A 27149-nucleotide genomic window follows, 5' to 3' on the forward strand; every position below is an offset into this window, starting at 1 on the left:
CAGACCTTGGACCTTGGACATGACAGCAGTAAGCACTGGGCCAGTAATCTACTGACATAACGTCAAGAAGATGAAAATTAAACAACATCACCACAGACTGGTGTAAATAAGGATGTGAGGAATACCTAACATTGGATGAGTGACATCTAGAGGATGCTATGAACGTGAAGAGTCCCAACAATGAGAACAAATGGATATTTGACTGGCTGCCCTCCAAAGGACAGGGGTCATGTTCAGGGTCTGGTGATTATAGACTCTGTGATAGGAACCAAGTAATTTCAGAAGACAGATGGATGGATGGATGGATGGATGGATGGATGGATGGATGGAAGCTCAGATTGCTCTGCTGTTGGTGTGTACAATGCCTACAGAGATCTGAATCACGTTTTTCTATCACAATAACTGAAAGAAGGAAACAAGAAGGAAGTGACTAATGCCTTTTATAAATATTCTTTTTATTAACGCCTGAGCAGATTTGAATGTAGCATGAAAGACCTGCGTTTGTGTCTGTTCACTTCCTACCCGAGGTTTATTGCCACATTCACTGCAGCAGAGCGGAGAGGAAGCCATTACAGTGTGCTGAAGAGTTGCAGAGTGCAGCGTTTTCAGGTTTCAAGTGAGAGCAACTGATAAAACACTTCTGATGACTTTCAAATGAAGGAGTCACGTCAAGGTGCCTCCTCAGGTGGCAGTGCCACCTAACAGAACGTGGGTAAGAGTGTCTGCTGGGGCTGTCTGTGTGCTCTTTCCATGTTCACGTGTGTTACTTTGGACATGAAGACCTGCTGACTCTACATGCCACTGGTGCAGTCGGGTCAGTGTGCCCTTTGATGGACTGGCATCCTGTCCAAAGCTGGTTCTGCCCTGTGCCAGAATAGGAACTGGCCATTCTGAGATGGGATCGGCGGGTCCAGAAAAAGAAATGGAAGGAACCTTCACGTCTCTGTCAAATCAGCGCCTCTCAATTATTTAGTGAGCCAGTCTGTGAGTCAACAGTAACTTCATATAGCAGGGCGCCTTGTGAGTACGACCACCATTACAAAACCAAACAGATCAAAGCAAATAAAAACAGCATTCAGATAATTTTTATCCATATTAACTTGTGATGAAAGTACATAACAATTATTCATCTTGATATACAAGTCTTCCAATTTGGCTCTTAATAATTTTAATGCAATCCTTAAGCCTGTTTCATGGATCCGAGTTTTTTAAAGTCAGGTTCAAATGAAGACAGATACAACCTCAAATCAGGAGCTGCGTCCAGCTTATTGCGATATTTATTCTTAATATATGCATAAGACGACAAGCTCTTCCGTGAATGAAAATCCATATCTCAAGTATTCAACAGAATATTTTCTCTTCTGTAGCGGAGCACTGATGTTTCGACTTTTTTTAAATAGTGTTAACTTTATCTCTTGCAAGAATGGGCCTATCAGTCTCTGCACCCTGGTCCCCTAGGGCATGTAAATCACCAGACTGCTTCAAAGTTCTTGCAGCTGCCGAATCAGCAGGTTGAATTTCAATGCTAACTGCAGCTCTCTTTAAGAGTTCCAGTTTTCAACCACTTACCCATTTTGGCACAAAAGAAAGTCACTCAAAACAATAAATAATAGCTAAGCACTCAAAAAATAAGGAACGATCTAGGCCGATACTCACTTGACACCCAGTCGAACACTAAAACGATGGGCCGCGTTCAATCACAGTGACAGTTTTGGCGAAGAGGGGGAGGACACATGACTAGTGGTGTGCGGGGCTAGCGACATCTTTCACTCAAGTCTCTCTTTGTAAACCAAAACTCTATAACTTTGTTTTTGTGTTTTTATTTTAACTCCTTTTTTTGTTGTTTTCCACCATTACCAATATTATTTTCGCATACCCCCAAACGGTCAGCCGCATACCCTACATGTTGGGAACTGCTGTTCTAGACAGTACCCTCTACTATTCTTCCCATAAAACTAATATTTCCTGAATCTCCAAAACATTTCTAGACTTCGTCCTGTTCTTATGCAACACAGTACTGAAGTATTAATTAACGCCCGAGTCACATCACGTACAGATTACTGTAATGCTGTTCTATCTGGCATCCCACAAAAACGTATCCATCGCTTATAACTTATTCCAAATTCTGCTGTTGGGATAATAACCTGTTCTTTTTTTTATTTTTATCAAACCTGCCCTGTCGTATTTCTGGCATAAGTTTTAATTCGCTTTAGGGCTGAAAATGTCCGCTCGACAGAAGCAGTGGACATGGGAGTGCTCACCGCCAAACATACCAATGTGTACAGCTGCCCCATGATGCTCTCATTCAGATTTTTATATTACATCATCCTATCCAATCAACGGGTCTGAATACGGTGACGTTGCCGTACGCCTGCTAGAGGGCCCTAGTGAAACCAACTCAAAATCTGATTGGTTGAAGCAACAGTTTAATCGACATCTATTTTTGATTTTATTGATTTTATTAAAATAACACCATCCATCCATCCATCCATTTTCCAACCCGCTGAATCTGAACACAGGGTCACGGGGGTCTGCTGGAGCCAATCCCAGCCAACACAGGGCACAAGGCAGGAACCAATCCTGGGCAGAGTGCCAACCCACCGCAGTAAAATAACACGTCATTCCATTCAAATAAATCAATTTTTACATACATAAGATCAAAAACAAATTGACCCCCACCCCTGAGAAGGAGAACTAAGCCAGCGGGGCAAAACTAAACTTAAAGCTAATAGAAATAAGTAAATAGATGAATTAATAAGTCCATCCATCCATCCAACCTGCTATATCCTAACTACAGGGTCATGGGGGTCTGCTGGAGCCAATCCCAGCCAACACAGGGTGCAAGGCAGGAAATAAACCCCTGGCAGGGCGCCAGCCCACCGCAGGGCACACACACACCCACACACACCAAGCACACACTAGGGACAATTTAGAATCGCCAATTCACCTAACCTGCATGTCTTTGGACTGTGGGAGGAAACCGGAGAAACCTGGAGAAACTCCACGCAGGGAGGACCCAGGAAGTGAACCCAGGTCTCCCACCTTGCCACCCGAATTAATAAGTCAATAAAGATAAATGGAGAAGGAAAAGAAATGGGCAGAGAATCTGCTTCCTCGGTGCTTTAAGAGCTTATTCTAAAATATCATTGATTAGATCCTGCCAGGTTTTGAAAAAGTTTTGTACAGATCCTCTAAGTGAGAATTTGATTTTTTCCAGTTTCAAATAATATATAACATCAGTTACCCACTGACTTAAAAGAGGAGAGTTAGGATTCTTCCAGTTGAGTGAGATAAGTCAACATGCCAATAGTGTCGTAAAGGCAATCACAGTTTGTTTGTCCTTCTCCACTTTAAGCCCCTCTGTGAACCCACCAAACACAACTGTTAGTGGATTAGGAGGGAGTGTGACACCGAGGCTGTCTGATAGGCATGCAAAGATTTTGGTTCAGAATGATGTTCATTTGGTGCACACCCAGAACGTCTGGCCCTGTGAGGCTGGAGCTCGATTGCAATGTTCGCAGGTTGGATCTCACCCTGGAAACATTTTGGACAATTTTAAGCGAGACAGATGTGCTTGATTATATAATTTTGAGTTGAATAATTCTATGCTTTGTGCATATGTAGCTCGAGTGAATTCCCTGCATTGCTACCATCCACTCCTTTTCTGAGATGTTGAGTGAGAGATACTTTTCCCACTGTACTCTGGGATCTTTGAAAGGGAGGGACTCTAGAATGGTTTTATATATTATAGAAATGCTGTCTGAGTCCTCAAGACTGATCAATATTTTTTGAGGAATAGAAATAGGTGTGAGGTGAGAAAAATTGGGCAGGTTCTGTTTAACAAAGTTTCTGATTTGAACCTGTTTTAAATCCACTGAACATATTACACCTGTTCTCCCCCAGGGCCACTGGCTCCCTGTTTACTACTGAATACAATACAAAATACCGCTCTTAACATTTAAAGCAGGGGTCGCCAACTCTGGTCCTGGAGGGCCGCAGTGGCTGCAAGTTCTCATTCTAACCCTTCTCTTAATTAGTGACCTGTTTTGACTCCTAATTCACTTCTTTTGAATTATTTTTAATTGACTTGCTCTCAAAGACTCAGAACCCTTAATTGTTTCTTTTTCCTTAATTAGTAGCCAAACAATAATAAGATACAAAACACAACCAGCAAGCTGTGTCCATCATACAGTGTCTCAGTGGCGGACCGTGCATTTCACACCTAGGCCTTCAGTAGTGCTCCGTCTGAATCAATCCGCCCCTCAAAAACTAATTTATGGTTATAAAAACCATCTTAATATGCAGAAATTCAGTATAAAGAGCCATTGCATCGCAGATAGATAACTCCTGTAGCCACAATAAATGCCTTTATTGAATAGACAAACCAGGGGTGAACAAGTTCCTTTCTACTGCAGCTACAGCCCACGACACACATAAAAAACATCAATAATAACTTATAAACTTGCAATATTATTTAGGAAAATCGCAACATTTTACTCACCAAAAATTCGGATTATTTGTAAACAAAATCCGTCCTCCTCTCTTTCCTCAAAAACAGTTCAATTACTCTGTCGTACAGATTATCTGTGCACTTCAGTTCCATCACGAAGTCCCTTTCTATCGCCATCGAAGCTAATGCTGAAAGTCGAACCTGCCCTGTCGTATTTCTGGCATAAGTTTTAATTCACTTTAGGGCTGAAAATGTCCGCTCGACAGAAGCAGTGGACACGAGAATGCTCACCGCCAAACATACCAATGTGTACTAGCTGCCCCATGATGCTCTCATTCAGATTTTTATATTACACCATCCTATCCAATCAACGGGTCTGAATACGGTGACGTTGCCGTCCGCCTGCTAGAGGGCCCTAGTGAAACCAAATCAAAATCTGATTGGTTGAAGCAACGGTTTAATTGACATCTATTTTGTGTTAGAGGGCCTGCAGAAGGGATTGTGAAGGCCTCCTGGCAGACTTCATTGACTTTGACCCTGCCTGGCAACAAATGATGGGTGAAATGTGATTGGTTAAATGCTTTAATACGAAAATACATGTCTGGAAGCAGGCGCAGCACAACCATCGGGAAAGCTATGAAAGGAAGTGGACAGACTATTTGGAATTATTTAATAAGTATTCATGGACAAAATATAATTAACATCAGTTTGTGATTCAGCTATTTTTTTAGGCCAGCAGAGAAGGCCTTGAAGGCCCTGACGGCCCGCCACTGCAGTGTCTGCAGATAAAGAAAGATAAAGGGTCTCAGGAATGTTGGTCTGCTCAGGCCCCCTAAACATTTTAACGCTGCTCTTACAAAAGAGAAACTCAACAATTTCTGAAATGTCGGCTATCGCATACTGAGAGCAGCAACAAGCCGTGGAATCAAAGAACGGGTTTAATTAAAGACAAGAATCTGCGCCTAGTTGGAGTTTGAGGTCCTGACTTAGGTGGTCTTCTGTTGGCTCACTCACTTCACATTTCATTTCTGTTCAAGGAAAGAAATGAAGCAATCGAGAGAAACAAGTCTTAAAAAAATAAGTCAATAAAAATGAAATGAAAAGGAGTTAATTAGCAGCAAAAACTGATCACCAATTAAGAAAAAGGGTTGGAATGAAAACCTGCAGCCACTAGGGCCCTCCAGGACCCCTGATTTAAAGTTCTCCACAGTCTCGCTCCACCCTACCTCACTGATCACCTGCAGACGCGCACTCCCTCTCGCTCCCTCCGGTCCTCATCTGCAGCGCGACTCTCTGTGCCACCCATCAAACTCTGCTCTATGGGAGCTCGAGCGTCCTCTCACCGTGCCCCTCAACTCTGGAATTCTCTTCTTTCTCTCATACGTCAACTGGACTCACTAGCACAGTTTAAAACTTCCCTCAAAACTTATCTTATATATAAACGTCTATGAGTGGAAGTGTGCGTGTCTGTCTGTCTGTCCGGCCCGGAAGTGAGAGGTGGAGTCAGGTAAGGGCGCCACCTCCGAGGATACACAAGCAAGGGCAGCATGTTGGCAAAATGAAACCTCTCAAGAAAGACAGTCGCTTAGCGGCTGATGCAGAAGCGAGGCAAACACATCAGCAAAATGGTATCCCTTTTACTTTTCCTCCTGCCGCTAATACACAAGTGAGGCGAGCACAGCGGCAAAATGAAACCTCCTAGGAGAGAGACGTCCAGAGTAGTTCCTTTCAGTTACCTGACATGGCCATTTTTTTCTGACGATTTCAAGAGCATATTGTACAGCATGGGCTTGCACAGCCAGTCTCTTATAAACTGCCACACCAATTATGAATTTAACTGTTAATGCCTGTTATCTTTGATGTTTGCTACTACCTCTGTACCTTATTGCTATTTGATTTTATCATCCTCTTTGTTTTTATATCTTATTAGGGAGGCAAGCGCCTTCAGCGCCCAACCCCTAGTTGCAGCCAGAGTATTAGTAAAATCTGTAAATGTACTACAGAAAAATGATTATTTACAGTTGTACTTGAAAGTTTGTGAACCCTTTAGAATTTTCTATATTTCTGCATAAATATGACTGTAAGAGCCATTTGCCTAGTTCTATAAAATTCATGAATATTTTATTAGATGACAATGTATAATCTACAGTATGGGAGTTTCTATAACCCCCATAAGTACAATTGAATTGGTATATTCTTGCCATTTCTAACAGCTTGGAGTAAATATTCTTCAGTTAGTTAGTGAAGACCTTGCCATGAGTAAGGTTTGGAAGGCATAAGGTTTTTAACCGTGCCTACGGGCCTTTTGAGTGTGTGAAATAACTCTAAGAAAACAGTGCTTATTTAATTAATGTATCGTATGCTTAATGTGTACAGAAGAAGAAATTAAAAACCTTTAAGTAGGGAAGAAGAATTAAAGAACTTTTAAGTACAGAAATAACTAAAGTTACTCAAGAAAAGCTAAGTTTAGAGAAGATACATTTTCCCCTTTTTTGCATTTTATTCTACGTGTGAAACTATTTTTTCTTTTATTCTTGTGTGCATTATTTTGTTTTAATTTTCACTAAATATTTTAAAAATGAACTTTTGGACTGAGAGATTTCTTTTGGCACGCGTCTTTTCCGTGCTTTACCACACCTTACATTTTCGGCAGCTACAATGACCTAAAACATCATCAGATTTTCACTCAAGTCCTAAAAGTAGATAAGGAGAAACCAGTTAAACAAATGAGACAAAAATATTATACTTGGTCATGTATTTATTGAGGAAAATGATCGAATATTACATATTTGTGAGTGGCAAAAGTATGTGAACCTTTAGGATTAGCAGTTAGTTTGAAGGTGAAATTCGACTCTGGTGTTTTCAATCAATGGGATGACAATCAGGTGTGAGTGGGCACCTGGTGTTATTTAAAGAACAGGATCTATCAAAGTCTGCTCTTCACAACACATGTTTGTGGAAGTGTATCATGGCACGAACAAAGGAGATTTCTGAGGACCTCAGAAAAAGAGCTGTTGATGTTCATCAGGCTGGTAAAGGTTACAAAAGCATCTCTAAAGAGTTTGGATTCCACCAATCCACAGTCAGACAGATTGTGTACAAATGAAGGAAATTCAAGACCATTGTTACCCTCCCCAGGAGTGGTCGACCAGCAAAGATCAATCCAAGAGCAAGGCGTGTAATAGTCGGCGAGGTCACATAGGACCCCAGAGTAACTTCTAAGCAACTGAAGGCCTCTCTCACATTGGCTAATGTTCATGTTCATGAGTCCACCATCTGGAGAACACTGAACAACAATGGTGTGCATGGCAGGGTTGCAAGAAGAAAGCCACTGATCTCCAAAAAAACATTGCTGCTTGTCTGCAGTTTGCTAAAGATCATGTGGACAAACCAGAAGGCTATTGGAAGAATGTTTTGTGGACAGATGAGACCAAAATAGAACTTTTTGATTTAAATGAAAAGCGTTATGTTTGGAGAAAGGAAAACACTGCATTCCAACATAAGAACCTTATCCCTTCTGTGAAAAAACGGTGGTGGTAGTATCATGGTTTGGGCCTGTTTTGCTGCATCTGGGCCATTACGGCTTGCCTTCATTGATGGAACAATGAATTCTGAATTATATCAGAGAATTCTAAAGGAAAATGTCAGGACATCTGTCCATGAACTGAATCTCAAGAGAAGGTGGGTCATGCAGCAAGACAACGACCCTAAGCACACAAGTCGTTCTACCAAAGAATGGTTAAAGAAGAATAAAGTTAATGTTTTGGAATGGCCAAGTCAAAGTCCTGACCTTAATCCAATCGAAATGTTGTGGAAGGACCTGAAGCGAGCAGTTAATGTGAGGAAACCCACCAACATCCCAGAGCTGAAGCTGTTCTGTACAGAGGAATGGGCTCAAATTCCTCCAAGCCGGTGTGCAGGACTGATCAACAGTTACCGGAAATGTTTAGTTGCAGTTAGCAAGCAAAGGTTCACATACTTTTGCCACTCACAAATATGTAATATTCGATCATTTTCCTTAATAAATAAATGACCAAGTATAATATTTTTGTCTCATTTGTTTAACTGGTTTCTCTTTATCTACTTTTAGGACTTGAGTGAAAATCTGATGATGTTTAAGGTCATTTTTATGTAGAAATATAGAAAATTCTAAAGGGTTCACAAACTTTCAAGCACAACTGTATTGGAGTCAAAATCACGAAATTCTATAAATATGTAAAAGAAAAAATAATTATTATTTAATAGAGTAAAAATCATGAAATGAGAATAAAATATTTACTCTCTTACCAATTGGAGTATTCCTGTTAAACTGTCCACTATACTCGATGAGTATTTATAAGAGACTAAATAAACAATCCATTCGTTTTAACTGTCAAAAACCACAACTTTCTTGATATTTTAGTTTATAATTTAAAAACAGAATAAGAATCTGAAAATCTAAGAACATCACATTAAAGTTCAATAAATTCTGAAAAGAATGATACCAAACTTATATGTAGGTTTTAAAATAAGCCCGGTTTAAAGCGTGACAAAAAAGTCACATAAAATCATTGCACAAAATCATTGTACAGTACTTTTAGGCTTAGGGTTTTATATATATATAGAGAGAGTAGATTACTGTTGTTTAATGTAATATTGTAAGGTGACCTTGAGTGTTAAGAATATTAGATTAAGTTATCTTCTTATATAATATGCTACAGCGGCTGTCCATTTGTCTGTCCAGGATTTGAAATCACCTGTCGCTCGCAAACTGTTTGACCGATTGACCTGAAATTTGGTACACATACACTACGTGACGTCTACTATCCCGCTTTCAGGGTGATGACTGACCTCCAAGGTTATTCCTCTTTTTATTTTATTTTATTGTAGAATCAACTCTCGGCAGCGGGCAGCAGGGCGCCACCTTCGCCGTCACTTCCTCTACCTCTTCATAGCTTAAATCATTCTTGAGGCAGATTAAAGACTTGAGTGCCAGCTTAATGAAAATTAAAGAAAACGTACTAAGTAATTGCAACACAAACACTGATTTAACACGAAAAGAAGAGAAGAAGTGGGCCGCTAGGGTGGAGAAAAGAGGAGCTGCTCAGGAAGCAGCAAGTGCATCAACCTCTGAGCAAACGAATGGTAAACGTATAGAGAAAGAGGATGAAGACTAGGAATGCTCAAGTCAAGTGTATTCACTGTGCAGTGTGCCGTTACTGGTTTTGATGATAATGGCAGTGATCGAGATGGTGAAAATCAACTGGATGATGTGGAATCTGTAGGTTCTGGCAAAACGAATGGTAAACGTACAGAGAAAGAAGATGAGAACTAGGAATGGTCAAGTCAAGTGGATTTACTGCAAGTGTGTTACGGGTGTATTTATAATTGCAGTTTTAAAACAACAGAGGTTGCGCCAAAGTGCTGTATAAAGTTGACATTAGAGTCAACACAATGCAAACAATCATACAGAAGACAACCAATTACTGTATAACGTCCAACACAATCGCATTATACACAGTGAAAAGCAGAAGCAAACAAGAAAGTGTTAAGCCAGCTTTTAAAAACCTCGACAGGGGATGTAGACCTGATGTGAAAAGGCAAGTCATTCCAAAGCCGAGGAGCAACAACTGAGAAAGCTCGGTCTCCCCTCGACTTCAGCTGAGATCTCGGCACTACAAGGAGAAGATGACCTCAGTGCTCTCGGTGCCACGTAGGGGTGAAGGAGGTCACAGATATATTTTGGAGCGACACCATGCAAGGCTTTAAAAACAAGCAGCAAAATTTTAAAATCAATGTGACACCTCACCAGTAGCCAGTGGAGAGGGGATAAAATGGGGGAGACGTGATCCCCTTTTTCTTGACCCAATAACAATGTCGCTGCAGGATTTTGAAGCGGCACGACAGAGCAGATTTGGGCAGACCAACATATCAGGAATTCCAATAATCTAGGTGAGATGTAATAAAGGCATGAAAGAGTGTTTCCGGGTGGCATAGTGGTGCAGTGGGTAGCGCTGCTGCCTTGCAGTGGAGACCTGGGTTCGCTTCCCAGGTCCTCCCTGTGTGGAGTTTGCATGTTCTCCCCGTGTCTGAGTGGGTTTCCTCCCACAGTCCAAAGACATGCAGGTTTGGTGCATTGGCAATTCTAAATTGTCCCTAGTGTGTGGTGTGTGTGTCTGCACCCTGTGGTGGGCTGGCGCCCTGCCCGGGGTTTGCTTCCTGCCTTGTGCCCTGTGTTGGCTGGGATTGGCTCTAGCAGACCCCCGTAACCCTGTAGTTAGGATATAGCAGGTTGGATAATGGATGGATGGACAAGTGTTTCCAAGTCCTTCTGTGATAGGAAGGATTTTAATTTAGAGATTTGCCACAGTTGGTAAAAACTGGACTTTACTACCATGGAGATTTGTTTTTCAACACTAAGTGATGACTCGAAGATGATACCTCGGTTCCTGACATCATTATGAATATAATACGGGCAGCGGAGTTCAGAACAAGCTGGAGTGTATGGAGGAGCTTATGTGGAAGACCAAAGAGAAGAGAGTTACAATAATCAAAGCTATCTGGTAGTTGAGTCATGGCAAATGGACTTTGTTCTTGTTGCAGGTTGAATAATGGATGGATGGATAGGTAGAGCTCGGGGGTCCCGTAACTTTTACTCCCAAGCTCTACCTAACAAGAACGAAGTCCAGTTGCCATGACTCAACTACCAGATAATTTCATCTGGATGACTGAGAATCTTCACAGAAATAATCAATGCTGGAAGTGAGCAATGCATGCGTAAGGATAGCGGTGCTGCTTAGTGTAAGGGAGGGTCATAGACATGCAATACTACAGAATGATGAAAAAAGAAAGATGACCGTGTAAGATTATTGATATGGGATTCAAAAGACAGGGTACTATCAAAGATAACCCCCAAACTCTTAACCTGAGGGGAAGTACCATCACGGTTAGATGATTAACTATTACATTTTGATAAAGTAGACTTGGAACCAATGAGGAGAACCTCTGACTTATGGCTGTTGAGTGGGAGGACATTGAAGGAAAACCAAGTAGACAGTCATTGAGGCAGGAAGGAGGAAGGACAGAGTTGGGCTTAGTAGACATGACAGAGCTGAGGATCGTCTGCAATTGATTCCTGAGGAAAGCTGCCTGGCGGTGCCACGTGGGCTCACAAGCCACAAAGTGAAGGTGAGGGTGGGACGCAATACCCATCGGGAGATGGGCAAGAGTGGGACGAATATCTCAGATGCTTCAAATAACTTCAAGTGAATTTCTGGAAATCTCAGGTGTTTTTCAGGGTCTCTTTGAATATCAGGAGGTCCCACTAAGGCTGCAGGAACTTTAAAATTAGCCTCATTTTTTTATTTTTGGAAATGTATTTGTGATATCTTAAAATGAATTCCAAATATCTCAACGATGCTTTTTATGAGATCTTCAGATCCAAGTATCCATTTAAGATACTTTAAAATAGACGTATGATCTAAAATGGATGCATTGCAAGATGTTTAAAATTAATTTAGTTTTATCTCTAAATGCTCACTTTGCTAGCCATACTCTGTAAGAGGCAGTGCAGGTTTTTCTGTGCTCACAGATCTGCTAAATGGCTGACGAGGACGGCACATCACACCCATCTGCTCACTTTCAGCATCTCTGCTTTAGTGCCTGTCCGAGGGGCCAACGTGCTGCCCACCCACCCGCTGCAATGCCCACGCCCTGCAAGAATTATGACTGGGAAGCTAACACTTAACAGTTAAAGTGCTAATTTTACAGTGACGTTTTTGCTGAGCACACGCTCTCACTCCTAAAAGGCAGGAAGTAAGCAGATGTGCAGCACTTCTGTGATTATTTTGAAGGATCCTCACTTTAGTTACGTCTTCTCTTTGGTTCTGCTTTTTATTTCTTGCCCTGTTTAGTCAACTGCAAGTTATGGCTGGGAGTCTGGCATCTCGCCTGTGCTGAACTTTTATTTGCAAAGATTTAAATGACACTCTGTCACACTTACTGGCACGCTCACTTGAGTATCTGTCCAGCAATTCACTCGCTCACTAGCACACCGTCACAATTACTCACCTGCTCCATCACTCGCTCACTTACATGATCACCGACACACTCACGGATTCCCTTCACACTGATAAGCACACTGTCACACTCCCTCCCCAATTCCTTACATCATTTGCTCACTCCATGGCACACAATAACACTCACTCACCATCACTGATTCACTAGCACGCTATGATATTCTTTCACTCACTGACTGATTTATGGACTCACTTGCTCACTCCCTAGCAGATCATCACACCCTTTTACTCGCTCATTAACTCCCTGATTCTCTCACTCACTCAGATACGTGACACACCATCACAATTACTCACTCATTAGTGCCCTATCACAATTTCTTATTTGCTTTTTCACAAACACCCTTCTTTATTCACTTGCATGACCACCGTTTGTTTCAAATCTTACATTTCTTGGTGACCTGTCACATGGAGTGACCAACAATAGACTGACATACTTCTTAAGATAGCTGTTTCATTCTGGCCATTCTTTAACCCAGAACTGAACTTTAGGAACGCCAGCACCTTGGAACCCAAGTAAACTGAATAACAGGTGTCAGCGGGCCTAATGCAATTGCAAAGGTTCCTCTAATTCTGTAATAATTCAATTACAAAGGTTTCTCTAATTTTCTAGTAATTCAATTACAAAGGTTTCTCTAATTCTCTAGTAATGCAATTACAAAGGTTTCTCTAATTCTCTAGTAATGCAATTACAAAAGGTTTCTCTAATTGTCTAGTAATGCAATTACAAAGGTTTCTCTAATTCTCCAGTAATACAATTACAAAGGTTTCTCTAATTATCCAGTAATACAATTACAAAGGTTTCTCTAATTCTCTAATAATTCAATTACAATGGTTTCTCTAATTCTCTAGTAATTCAATTACAAAGGTTTCTGTAATTCTCTAGTACTAGGGTGTTGTACCGTGTTAGCCATTATGAATGTAATTCTCTAGTAATGCAATTACAAAAGGTTTCTCTAATTCTCTAATAATTCAATTAAAAAGGTTTCTCTAATTCCCTAGTAATGCAATTACAAAGGTTTCTCAAATTCTCTAATAATTCAATTACAAAGGTTTCTCTAATTCTGTAATAATTCAATTACAAAGGTTTCTCTAATTCTCTATTAATGCAATTACAAAGGTTTCTCTAATTCTCTAATAATTCAATTAAAAAGGTTTCTCTAATTCCCTAGTAATGCAATTACAAAGGTTTCTCTAATTCTCTAATAATTCAATTAAAAAGGTTTCTCTAATTCCCTAGTAATGCAATTACAAAGGTTTCTCAAATTCTCTAATAATTCAATTACAAAGGTTTCTCTAATTCTGTAATAATTCAATTACAAAGGTTTCTCTTATTCTCTATTAATGCAATTACAAAGGTTTCTCTAATTCTCTAGTAATTCAATTAAAAAGGTTTCTCTAATTCCCTAGTAATGCAATTACAAAGGTTTCTCTAATTCTCTAATAATTCAATTAAAAAGGTTTCTCTAATTCCCTAGTAATGCAATTACAAAGGTTTCTCAAATTCTCTAATAATTCAATTACAAAGGTTTCTCTAATTCTGTAATAATTCAATTACAAAGGTTTCTCTTATTCTCTATTAATGCAATTACAAAGGTTTCTCTAATTCTCTAATAATTCAATTAAAAAAGGTTTCTCTAATTCCCTAGTAATGCAATTACAAAGGTTTCTCAAATTCTCTAATAATTCAATTACAAAGGTTTCTCTAATTCTGTAATAATTCAATTACAAAGGTTTCTCTTATTCTCTATTAATGCAATTACAAAGGTTTCTCTAATAAAAGGTGTCATTTTGCTTGGCTTTTCTCTAATTCTCCAGTAATGCAATTACAACGGTTTCTCTAATTCTCCAGTAATACAATTACAAAAGTTTTTCTAATTCTCCAGTAATGCAATTACAACGGTTTCTCTAATTCTCCAGTAATACAATTACAAAGGTTTCTCTAATTGTCTAGTAATGCAATTACAAAGGTTTCTCTAATTCTCCAGTAATACAATTACAAAGGTTTCTCTAATTCTCCAGTAATACAATTACAAAGGTTTCTCTGATTCTCTAATAATTCAATTATAAATGTTTCTCTTATTCTCTAATAATTCAATTACAAAGGTTTCTCTAAGTCCCTAGTAATACAATTACAAAGGTTTCTCTCAGCACCCAGCCTATTGAAACAATCACCTGTTATTCCATTGGCCAAAACTGCACAGCCCACAGTATCATTATGTGACTTTAGACCAGTGGCATTAACTTCTCATATCATGAAATCCTTTGAGAAGTTAATTAAGTAACATCTACGTAACAAAACTGAGGCTTTTCTGGACCCTCACCAATTTGCTTTGAGAGGTTGCCACGGAAACACTTTTGAATCATTGTATGAGCATTTGTAAGCATGAAAAAACCACACAAGATTGCCGTTTATAAACGTTTGGTCAGCTTGTAATGGGTTTCAGCCTCACATTTTAGTTGACAGACTGATTGATCAATTCTGTTTGGACCCTAACTTGGTGAGGTGGATTCTGGACTTTGTTTAACAAACAGAATACAAAGAGTGAGTGTCAATGGCTGTTTCTCTGATAGCCTAAGTACATCTGTCAGCACTCCACAAGGTTACTGCTTATCTCCTCTTTTATGTTTATCTTATACACAAATGACTGCAGGAGTTTACAGGAGGATAAATATATCCTGGAATCTGCAGACAACTCTGTCATTGTTAGTCTTCTACAAGGGAAACCGCCATGGACCTATTGTCAGTGAGTATGTACAATGGTGTGGTCACTCTAATTTACAACTTCATATTTCATATGTAGATTTCAGGTGCCCTCCACCATCCACTGTCTCAACTTTAATTAAAGGGGGGATAGTGGAGATGGTAGAGCAAAACAACTCTCTGGAACAACCATTGAGAACAAATAAAACTTTGATCTTCACCACAGCACACATCTATATTTTCTTTCTTAGGACAAAACCATTATGACACTTCTTTTTAAAAGTCCTTTATTGCTTTTGCTTTTTTCCATCACCCATAAGAATATAAATCATCTTAACAACATTATAAAAATTTGCAGTAAAATCATTGGTTCACAGCAGAAGTCTATCACTGAAATGTGTCGCAAACACAGAAGGCAGAAGGCCAACTCAGTTCTGTTAGACAGACGCCATCCTCTTTGCTCGAAATTCCGGCTGTTGCCATCAGGCTGCAGATTTAGGTTTCCAAAGGTAAGGAGCTCCTTTATTCCTATGAGTTATAAGCATTTTAAATTCTGTTCTTTGTAGGGGATGCTGCTAGATGTTGAATTCTGCATTAATATTTTGTGTACTGTTGGAAGCCATTATTCTTCTTTGTATTGATCTTTAGTGTGTGTTTATTCAATTACATTGGCTGTCAAATGCTGTGTCTTTGTTTATTTATTGGATCGTCTCTTTTTGTACTGTCGGTGCTGCAATAACATATTCCCTCAGGTGAATAATAAAGTCTACCTAAACCCTAACCTAATAACCAATTATCATGTAACACTGACTAATTAAGTGATAAGCCTAAGGGAGTTGACTTAGTTAGGACGCTGAATGGATTGGCTTGCTCGAAAGTGGCCGCTTTGGCAGTCCAATGTGATTGAAATAAATTTTAGAAGTCACGACACATTACAAACAGCTATAGCCATGTAAACGCACTAGTAGAAAATTAATGTAATGGTACCCGTTCATAACAAAAGGTATCAATTTCTATCAAAAACATGTAATGAGAAGTTAAGCAAAATGACCTCTTTTATTGTCTAACTACAAATATTACAATATAAAAGCTTTTAAAGGCAACTCAGTCAGGCCCCTTCTTTGGGGCAAAGATGTAATTACGGGCCAGAATTGCCTCGAAAGCTGCATATTGTAAACTTTTTAGCTAACCAATAAAGGTGCTTGACTTCTCGTGCATTCATAATGGCTAACATGTGTACAACACCCTAGTACAGATCCATCCATCCATCCCATTTTCCAACCAAAAACATGAAAATTTTCTGGGTGATCCCAAACTTTTGAATGGTGGTCGGGCTAAAGCAGTATGCAGCGTTACTCAGTATGGCCATTGGCAGCCGTTCCAGCCGGGAGTCCTCCAAGGTTTTGACGTGAGAAGCTTTACACACCTGGATCTATGGGGATTTTCTGCAACTCCTCTCTGCAGATCTTCTTAGGGACTTTGTTGTCAGGGTTGGATGGAGACCAGTCGATGGGACAGCTACGTCAGGTCTCTCCGAGATGTTTTGAACTGGGGTCACATCCAGGCTCTGGCTGGTCAACTCAAGGAGATTCAGAGAGTTGTCCCTAAGCCACCCCTGTGTTGTCTTTGCTTTATTCTGTTGGAAGGTGGAACCTTGAGTCCAGTGTGATGTCCACTGCACTCTGAGTAGGGTTTTTCATTAAGGATAGCTCTATACTTTACTCCATTCAGCTTCCTATCAAAGCCCCTATGCTTCCACCACCACCAGGCTTCATCGATGGAATGGCAGGGCACAGCTGATGAGCGCCGACTGGTTTCCTTCAGACGTGATGCTTGAAAGTGAGTCCAAACAGTTCAGTGTTGGTTTCATCGGGACCAGAGAATCTTGTTTCTCACAGTCCTGAGAGTCCTTCAGGTTCCTTTTTGCAAAGTGCCAAGCAAACTTCCATGTGCCACTTACTGAGGAGGAGTGTCCTCTATCTGGATGCTATGCCATAAAGCCCAAACTGGTGGAGTGTTGCAGTGATGGTTGTTCTTCTAGAAGTTTTCCTTGTTCTCCTTTTAGTCACTTATCTTACCAAAGGCCCTTCTCCCATGTTTGCTCAGTTTTGACCTGGTGGCCAACACAAGGTACAAATGTGGTGATTCCAAACTACTTCAGCTTAAGAATTATGGAGGCCACTGTGTTCTTGGGGAACTGTCACTGCTGCAGAAACTGTTTGTAGCCCGTCCTCAGAATCTGAGCCTCGACTCTATCCTGTCTCGAAGTTCTGCAGGTGAATCCTTTGACATCATGACTGTGGACCTTCTATAGTCAGGGTGTGTTTTTTCTTAATCAGTCCAACCAACTGAAATTAACCACAGGTGTACCCCGGACAAGGTGTAGAAACATCCAACACCAGGAATCTGGGATGCACCCGAGCCAAATTCACAGTAAAGGGTCTGAATACATGTGGCAATGGGAATAGTTCAAGTGCTTGTTTTTTATTTTTAAGAATTTTTCAAAAATGTCTAAAATCCTGTCACTGCGATAGATTTGAATCACTTTGTCATTCTGGGGCACTGAGTGTTGCTTGATGAGGGAAAAAAAAATTAATTGAAACGATTTTTGCATAAGACTGAATTAAACAAAAAAAGAAAAAGTGAAGGGGGTTGAGATATAGAGACTGTATCTATCCATCTGTCTATCTATGATATAGCGCCTTTCACATCCCTGCATTATAGACTGCTTTTCAGATCTATCTATTATATAAAATCTTTCACATCTTAAAGTATAAATCATGCTAGGAAAAAAGGAAGAGCTATTTTCGTGATTCATTTTTGTACCCTCTGAAATAAACCCAAGTAACATTTATTTTACAAAGAAAGTTGGCAAAGATCTGCATTTTCTCACTGCTTTTACTTTTCCTCATTCTGAGTTCCTCTTTATTCTTGCCTTTGCACCTTCGTGCTGCAGTAGTTGTGGAGCAGCAGACATTCAACTGAGAAGCTCAACTGTATTTGTGGTTTTTGGGCTTCAGCGATATTACAGGGTGACTTCAAGAAAATAATGGAGAGCCTGAAGGAAGATGACCAAGGCCACAAATGCAGTCCCAGTATGTTTACACTGACATCCGGACTGAGAAACGTTTTACTCCACTGGACATGTGTGACTTGACAGCGCACAAGCCTAAGCAAAGAAGTAAATGCAGCTCTTCACATTAAAGCAAAAGATTTGAGGACCCGTAGACGTACCACGCCAGTCCAGTGCAGACAGTCCAGTGTGACACCCCCAGATTAATAAGACCTGTCCCAGCAAATATTCCAGAATCTCATTCACGGGCACAGTCTCGACTATGAATTACTCTTCATGGGTCTGTGGTATTCAAGACTTTCTGCTCATTCTTAGAAAGAGGCTTCCTCTGAACGAAAATTGTTGCTTCTGCATTTGAAATGGAAGGTGTTTAACAAACAGAAAATGTCACAGGTCTTCTGTGTGTCCTCTGTGGACTTTCCTCCAGCTTCTCCATTTGTTCTCCCACATCCTCAAAGACACGCTTGTTAGATTGGACCAAGTGTGAGAGAGCACAAGTGGACCCTGAGGTGTGGCCGGTGCCCTGTCCAGGGCTGGTACCTGCCATAGTACCAAGGCGGGCACCCTGTGGTCCTGAGCTGGACTAGCCTGGCATGTGAAGGTTTAATTCATTAGGTCAGGAAGTGGGCTGAGGCATCGACTGAGGGTTAATCAGCTTGGTTTTAATTTTTTAATTTTCTTCTTGATTTCTTTGATGAGTTTCCATTTCTTAGGGGTTTTATTTCCTTTTTTTGCTTTTGGTTTTATTTTGAAGAATTCTTTTCACATCTTTCCATGGCACCACATTTGTTTACTATCAATCTATTATATGGAGTATGTGAATTTCCCCTTGGGATTAATAAAGTATCTATCTATCTATCTATCTATCTATCTATCTATCTATCTATCTATCTATCTATCTATCTAGTCTATCTATCTATCTATCTATCTATCTGTCTGTCTGTCATATAGTGCCTTTCATCTATCTATCTATCTATCTATCTATCTAATCTATCTATCTATCTATCTATCTATCTATCTATCTATCTATCTATCTATCATACAGTGCCTTTCATCTATCTATCTATCTATCTATCTATCTATCTATCTAATCTATCTATCTATCTATCTATATCTATCTATCTATCTATCTGTCTGTCTGTCATATAGTGCCTTTATCTATCTATATCTATCTATCTATTATCTATCTATCTATCTATCTATCTATCTATCTATTCTATCTATCTATCTATCTATCTTGCCTTCAGAAAGAAACAATTTATCTTTTATTTCTGCATTGTACCAGATTAAAATCACTGCTGCATTTCCTTGCTTTATTGTTGATGGATTTGGGAACTGTATTTAACGAACTCATTTATATTTTTGGAATGTCTGTGTCAAGAATTTGTAAAAGGGAATGTTTACTTTGCAGTTTTTTGTTAGGCCAGGCCAAGATGGCAACTTTAAAAACAAGAAGAAATAGAGATAAAGATCTGAAAACCACTGATGCTCTATTAATGTTTAGGGTTCTCCTTCAAAGGAGATTGAAGATTGAATTTGCATATTTTAAACTATTTAATCAATTAGATATATTTAGAGAAATCTGGGCTGTAAATGATGTTTTATGTTCCACAGAAAATGAATGTCTACTACTAAAGTATGAGTAGAAAAACTTTGTTTCTAAATGTTGTTGAATTTTGGCTGTTGATTTGACTGCAGTTATGTTGTAATTGTTAATAAAGGTCTATTTAAAATTAAAAAAATATCTATCTATCTATCTATAATCTATCTATCTATCTATCTTCTATCTATCTATCTATCCTATCTATCTATCTATCTATCATCTATCTATCTATCTATTATCTATCTATCTATCTATCTATCTATCTATATCTATCTATCTATCTATCTATCTATCTATCTATCTATCTATCTATCTATCTATCTATCTATCTATATATCTATCTATCTATCTATCTATCTATCCCTGACTCCCAGTATGATAGCAGTGTTGGGCACACCACCCTCACTCCTATACAGGGTCGCCCGCCAGCCTAACCAGCGCGTCTCTGCTATGTGGCAGGACACTCCACGCAGACACGTTGAGAATTTATAATACTGACGGATTTTGAAGTTTTTTTGTAAGAGTTAACGCGCCTGACCGAAAACAATAAAAAGAACAGCTAAAACGTTTTGAATCTTTAAAGGAATAACAAAGAATGGAAATACTGTTTAAGATAAGGGGAAAGTCATGTCTGTAAGGCGCTGTTTAATCAACACACTGTGCAAGGTTACAGTTACAGTTACCGTATATTTTACTACATTTGACTATTCAAAATATAAAAAATGCATAGTTTGTTACGAAATTCCTAGACGTTAAGCAAACCCCAAATCACGGGTAGACGTTCGTCCAGAGTTGCATGGTTTCTGCCTCATTGTATAAATGTACTGCACATATCTCATCTCATTTCGTTTTCTGAAATAGCTTTTCCTGGTGAGAGTCACGGTTTATATATATTGGATTTCTGAAAATATAAAGTGAAACTATATTTCTCAGTTCCTACCTTGAAAGTAAACCCCCGAGCAAATCTGCACGATCCTGGGGAGGGAGCCGATGTCAATGGACGTGATGTATTCCTGCAAGGACTGGACAGCAGTGGAGCCAGTACCCGCCATTGCACGATGTCCTGCTGCACACTTTCGTCTCTAAGTGGTCGTCTGACTGAGGAGGACGAGCTGTGACCATAAGTCGCTTGCTATCCCACACTCGTCGCACTTCTGCTTTAAGCGGATGTGAAGTGAGAACTGAACACAAAGGCGTTTGCGGGCTGGGCAGAGTGGCACATCACGCCTCGCTCTCCTCGACTGGGCAATTAAAGTCCGCAACGCGCTTCCTGATTGATTCAACTAAACAGATGGCAACGAAAAGCAGAGGGCAGTACAACAGTGCGATGACCTCGACATTAACGGCTGGGCACCATAAGCAACATGAAAAGGGTCCTGGGGGCTTATCCACTTTAAATTTGTAAAGTAGTGACAACTGGCAAGTGTCCGAAAAGGTGGGCTAAGCCTGCCAGGTGCACCGGGCATCAGCACCTCGGGTGCCCCCCATAGAGACACGCGGAGACAATCAAATGCAATATACTATACACTACGAGCACTGCAATAAGCCAGGATTAAAGGCAAACACATCTTCAAAAATCAGACACCTGGGACCTCACTCTGTTTTGTTAAATTCTAAATGAAGGACAATCTTTATTATCAATTTACTGGGCTGTGAGGTTCTTTGTAGAGTCATAGCTTGGCAAAGAGACATTTCATTTTGTACAGGGTTCTTTGCATATGAATCTGGTTCTTGGCACTTTGCAAAGGTTCTTAAAATGTGGACTAAACCGAAATCTGTAATGTCTAGTAGGCTACCTATAGCAGTATCCTAGCAGACCAAGAAAATCTGAATTTAGCAATTGAAATGAACGCAATCAACAATTAATTCTCTATCGTTATTTACTTCAGCACATAATATACATATTACAATTATTAAGGTGACATCGGCGGAGTTTGACATTTAGGCTTGCGGCTCAGACGAACCATATTAAACAGTTGCACTTTTTACAGCCACAACATTACTGCTCCATATTTCCATCACATCCCAAATCACCCAGCATAATTTGTTTATAATACAGAGTTTAAAATGTAACCTAAACCTTACAATAGTGTTTAAAAGTTTACAATTTTGAAAATGTACAGGTTCCGTTAACGAAATTTAAATGACAGAACACTTTTTTTGTCCGCTTATTGTACTTTTGACAAAAAAATACGTTACTCTTTTTAACAAACTGTAAAATACACGGCGTGATTTTTGGACTGGGCTGTTTTGAAAGACATGACTGTTAGGTGGATTGGCGACTCTAATGGGACCCCTGATGTGTGTGTGGGTGTGTGTGTGTATGTGTGTGTTCACCCTGCGATGAGCTCTCGTCCAGTCCAGCGATTGTTCTTGCCTTTGCACCCGATGGGCTTCCCTGCGACCCAGCTCTGGAAAAGTGATTTGAAAACAGGGATTAATTGTTGGAAAGCTGTAGCACCTTTCATCCTCTATTTACTTTATCAATTACACATTTTATTGTTTATTAAATATTTTGTCATGAGGTGAGTGTGACGTGTAACTAAGTTTTGCTCCAACCGCCACACCAACAGGCGGCACGGACACGCTCACGGGCGCCTCTTAGCGGTCATTTAAGTAGCTACTCGACGATCTGTTTTGCCGACAGGAGTTGCAGTTTTTCACGTAAGAAATGAAAGCACTAAACTAGTACGTAATTTGTGTAGAACATAATGTTTTTCTGTTTTTAAGGACTGGTGAGGGTTAGCTGCTTAACAGATTTATGAAATATTAGATTATACGATTCGATACACTTTATTAACCCCAAGGGGAAATTCAGAGTCTACCAAAATATATTCAAAAATTCCAATAGGTCCTGATTTTAAAAGGACTCGTGCTGCACACAGGCTAAATTCCGATGTATTAATCTGTTGGTGTCCTGCTATGGTAGGCTATCATCAGTGCTGGTCGCAGCCTATTTGAATAATACCAACTAGCAGCTATGGACAACGAGGGGCGATGTCCTTCAACCCCGCCTTAGACTTTGACGACCTGCGGTTCCCCCAGGAGCGCCCACTGCTGTACGTGATTGTTCAGTGATGCTTTTGTCAGTTACTTTATGGTCTGTGTGAAATGACTGTGGAGACGTCGATGAACTTCAATAACCTTTTAATAGCAAACTGCAACACATTACAACACATGCACTTGACTGTGAACCAAAGGCAGCGTAATAACATGCGCTTCCCTTTTTATGCTTGCTTCGCCTTCTGTCCATCCTTTAATCCCCGAAGTTGCCGTATAACACTTGGTGAATACATTGTGTTCCTTTTAATTACTATACATGTCAGTCTGCGTCTTTTAAGGCTCTTCAGGTGAGTGTGCAGAGTATCGGACACTGTACATGTGGTTAGTTGAACGGGGTTAATGAATAAACAGCTTTAGAAACGTTCTTCAGAGCAGTGTCGTCTTAACGTATGGGCAGTTGCCCGGGGGTCCCACGAGCATAGGGGGCCCACGTTTTTTTTTCTTATTCTCATGTATGTTTCTGTTTTGCTATCAAAACGGGCCCCAGTGCTCTACTCTGCCAGGGGGGCTATGATGCTGTTAAGACGGCCCTGCTTCAGTGTGTGTCTTCTCTTCATCTTATGGAACCCACGTACCCCATCAACAACACAAACGGCGCCCCTTTGTGCATATGTCACGGACTTTAATAAAGCGCGAGCCGCTTGGTGTACGGAGCGTGCGCACTTTTACTTTAATAAACGGGCGCCCTGAGGGTAACGACGGCCGACGGGGGAGGGGCTTGTGCCTCGGCGTCAGGAGCGCGCACGTCTTCGGAAACACAAACGGCGCCAATTTGCGTACTGTAGATGCCGCAGCCGTTATTGTTACACGTCCACTACGACGTCGGTCACTTCGACGCTCGCGCACCACTTAACTTTCATAAATGGCGCATTTAGATAACTGCTCCCCAAGTGGACGCCTAATAGACTTTCCTACATATTAGTGTGAAATGACACCTTTTATTGGCTAACTAAATAGATTACAAATGCAAGCTTTCGAGGCAGCTAAGGCCCCAAGGTTGCCTGATGAAGGAGCCTTAGCTGCATCGAAAGCTTGCATTTGTAATCTATTTAGTTAGCCAATAAAAGGTGTCATTTCACCCTACTTTCTCCTGTATCAATCTATGGCTAACACGGTACAACACTCTATTCCTACATATTAAGAAGTTTTTCAAAGCATGTTCCAGAATGAAATGGTGCTTGTCAAGCAATAGTTCAACGAGGAATCAGGATTTTTAAGCATGCAGGATGAATTTAATAATACTTACATTAACTGTGTTCTTAAAAAATATAAATGTTTGAGGAAAAAAAAACCACTTTATTGGAGTTTTTTTTTTTTTTACTAACATGGCATCCGTTGTGGGGCCTGGTCGCCCCTTAAACTCCGCCTGTGTGAGGTGAGTAATATATTAATTCATTTATAACAAGTCTGTTATACACAATTTTTTGTCATTATTTACATTTACATTTACATCATTTAGCAGACGCTCTTATCCAGAGCGACTTACAACAGTGCTTAGTAGTCTACGACTGTTCTTCAGTCTTTAAGGCTAGGATTAAATCTACTGTCATTAAACAAGTTACCGCTGACCAAGTTGTATACAAAACCCTGCTAGAAGAAAATAGTAAGTTAGTACAAAATTTTTTTTTTTTTTTTTGAAAAAAAGGGTAGAAAAAAAAAGTATGGGGACTTTAGTCCAAGTGCTGTTGAAAGAAGTGTGTGTCTTCAGGCGACGTTTGAAGACAGTGAGGGTCTCCGCTGTTCGTACAGCAAGAGGAAGTTCGTTCCACCACTGAGGAGCCAACACTGCAAAGAGTCTTGATGCATGTCGTCCTCTTCTTTTAAGTAAGGGTGGTTCGAGACGTGCAGTGCTTGATGTTCTGAGACAGCGAGAAGTGACACGCTGCTTGACCAGTGCTGATATGTAAGGTGGTGCAGCTCCAGTTTTGGCCTTAAAGGCAAGTGTTAGGGTTTTGAACCTGATGCGGGCAGCCACAGGGAGCCAGTGCAGGTTCCGCAGCAGAGGTGTAGTGTGCGAGAATTTGGGAATATCAAAAACGAGTCTTGCAGCTGCATTCTGGATCAGTTGAAGTGGTCGTGTTGCCTTTAGTGAAAGTCCAGACAGCAGAGAGTTGCAGTAGTCCAGCTTAGAGATGACCAAGGTCTGGACGAGAAGCTGAGTAGCCTCTGTAGTGAGAAAGGGGCGGATTCTCCTAATGTTGTAAAGGAGATATCTGCAGGACCTGGAGAGGTTGCTGATGTGTGGAGAGAAAGACAATTCTTCGTCTAGAGTGACACCAAGACTTCTTGCCGTTTTTGAGGGGACGATAACCGAGTTGTCAAGAGAGATTGCAAGGTCAAGATTCGGAGATGAGTTGCCTCTGATATACAAGAGTTCAGTCTTGCTGGGATTCAACTTGAGGTGGTGGGAAGTCATCCAAGAGGAGATATCAGCAAGGCAGTTTGAGATGCAGGTTGAGACCTGCTGGTCATCGGGTGGAAAGGAGAGAATGAGTTGACTGTCATCCGCATAGCAGTGGTAAGAGAATCCATGTCCAGCTATTACCTTCCCAATAGAACCTGTGTATAAGGAGAAGAGAAGGGGTCCTAGGACAGAGCCCTGAGGAACACCAGTGGTCAGTCTTCGTGGAGCTGACTGGGAGCCTTGCCAGGCAACCTGGAATGTCCGGTCAGCAAGGTAAGAAGCAAACCATTGCCAGACAATGCTTGAGATCCCAAGACTAGTGAGAGTTTCCAGAAGTATCTGATGGTTGACCGTGTCAAAGGCTGCAGATAGGTCCAGAAGTATGAAACTGACAAAACATAATCGTAGGAATGAAAGTTACTTCTTGAAAAAAAAACAACTTTTATAAATCGAAATGAACGCACCTTTAAACAGAAACGTTTCATGTTGTGGGATGGAGCAGGCAAGGCTGCTTTTGAGGGTTGTGCTACAGAAGTTTACTGTGCAGTAGATTGAAAATAGCCCACCAACAACCAGCTTCCATGACCATAAATAAATAAATTAAACCTTTCAGCACATACAGAAACAGCAGTCTGCTATGCTAACCATCTTTAGTTTTGCGTTTCCTGCAGTGCACAAGTGTGGGGGGCCATCAGGAACAATTATGGTAGCTTTGATGCAAAGGGGGCATTCCCTTATAAAAGTATACCAACCGTGAAAATTTAGAATTCATTTTGTGAGTTTATGGCAATGCAGTAATTTTTCATAAAACAGTCTTGCTTGTTGAAACAATGAATTGATAATGACAGCTAAAAAAAGTGTACATTTATGTGTATTTATAAATCATTGTTTTAAACTTTTATTGTATTATATTGGTTTTTTTTTTAAACTGTGAAACTATATGGTTAATGTCATGTACTTCCCTCTTAAAAACACTGTCTCTTTAATGGCACTGTGTGGTGCAGTGGGTTCAGGCTTTAGACTTCAAACCCTGAAGCTGTGGGTTCACATCCCCACACTGACACTTTGTGACCCTGAGCAAGTCACATCACCCGCCTGGGCTCCAATTGGAAAAAGAAAAAAAAGATAACCAATTGTGTCTCAAATGTTGTAAGTTACTTTGGATGGAAGTGTCAGCCAAATAAATAAATGTAAATGTTCTTTATTTTGTTGAGTAGTTCTTCATAGAATCATTGCTTCATTCCGGGAAGGGTTCTCTGCATTTGAAGTTCATTCTTTTTGCTTTGAACTCTTGAATGTATGGTACCTAGCAGGACACTAACAGATTATGACTTAGCCTGTATTATTGTATGCAGTGACAGTCTTTTTAAAATCAGGACCCACTGGTATATCACAAATCAGTGATCATCTGTTATCTACTACGGGGAGCCTGTTACAGATCAAAATAAATAAAGGGTCTTTCTGGATCATTCATTCAGATGGATCTTTTGGGAGGCAAAAATGGCATCGCCGTGAAGAACCGCTTTATATTTAAGAGTGTCGTACAGGGATTTTCTACAGCATGTCTTTAGCCTGAATTTAAAAACTGGCACTGAAGGGGCATCTCCGATATGAGCAGGCAGATCATTGCACAGCTTTAGGGCCCAGAGGCTCAGCCTCCAACTGTTCATGTAACATAATGTGGCTGCGGGTCTCTTTGTTTTGTGATCCCACTAAGCCAGCTGTTCTCAACTGTTTTGCTCTGTAGTTGTGACAAAGTTTAGAATAAGGAAGCAACAAATTTTCTTGAAAATATTGC

General features: G+C 40.3%; 1 protein-coding gene across 2 annotated transcripts in view; it reads right to left on the reverse strand.

The window, feature by feature from the left end:
* The window catches only part of themis2 (thymocyte selection associated family member 2), a 108764-nt gene extending 87611 nt beyond the window's left edge, over positions 1-21153 (reverse strand). For both annotated transcript variants that reach the window (XM_028819971.2, XM_028819972.2), the window contains exon 1: positions 20825-21153. In XM_028819971.2, the coding sequence (XP_028675804.1) occupies positions 20825-20936 (112 nt within the window). In that variant the 5' untranslated portion in view covers positions 20937-21153. The remainder of the gene's footprint in view (positions 1-20824) is intronic.
* Between the last annotated feature and the right edge of the window lie 5996 nt (positions 21154-27149).

This window comes from Erpetoichthys calabaricus, chromosome 14 (genome assembly GCF_900747795.2).
Source record: "Erpetoichthys calabaricus chromosome 14, fErpCal1.3, whole genome shotgun sequence".
Classification (NCBI taxonomy): domain Eukaryota; kingdom Metazoa; phylum Chordata; class Cladistia; order Polypteriformes; family Polypteridae; genus Erpetoichthys; species Erpetoichthys calabaricus.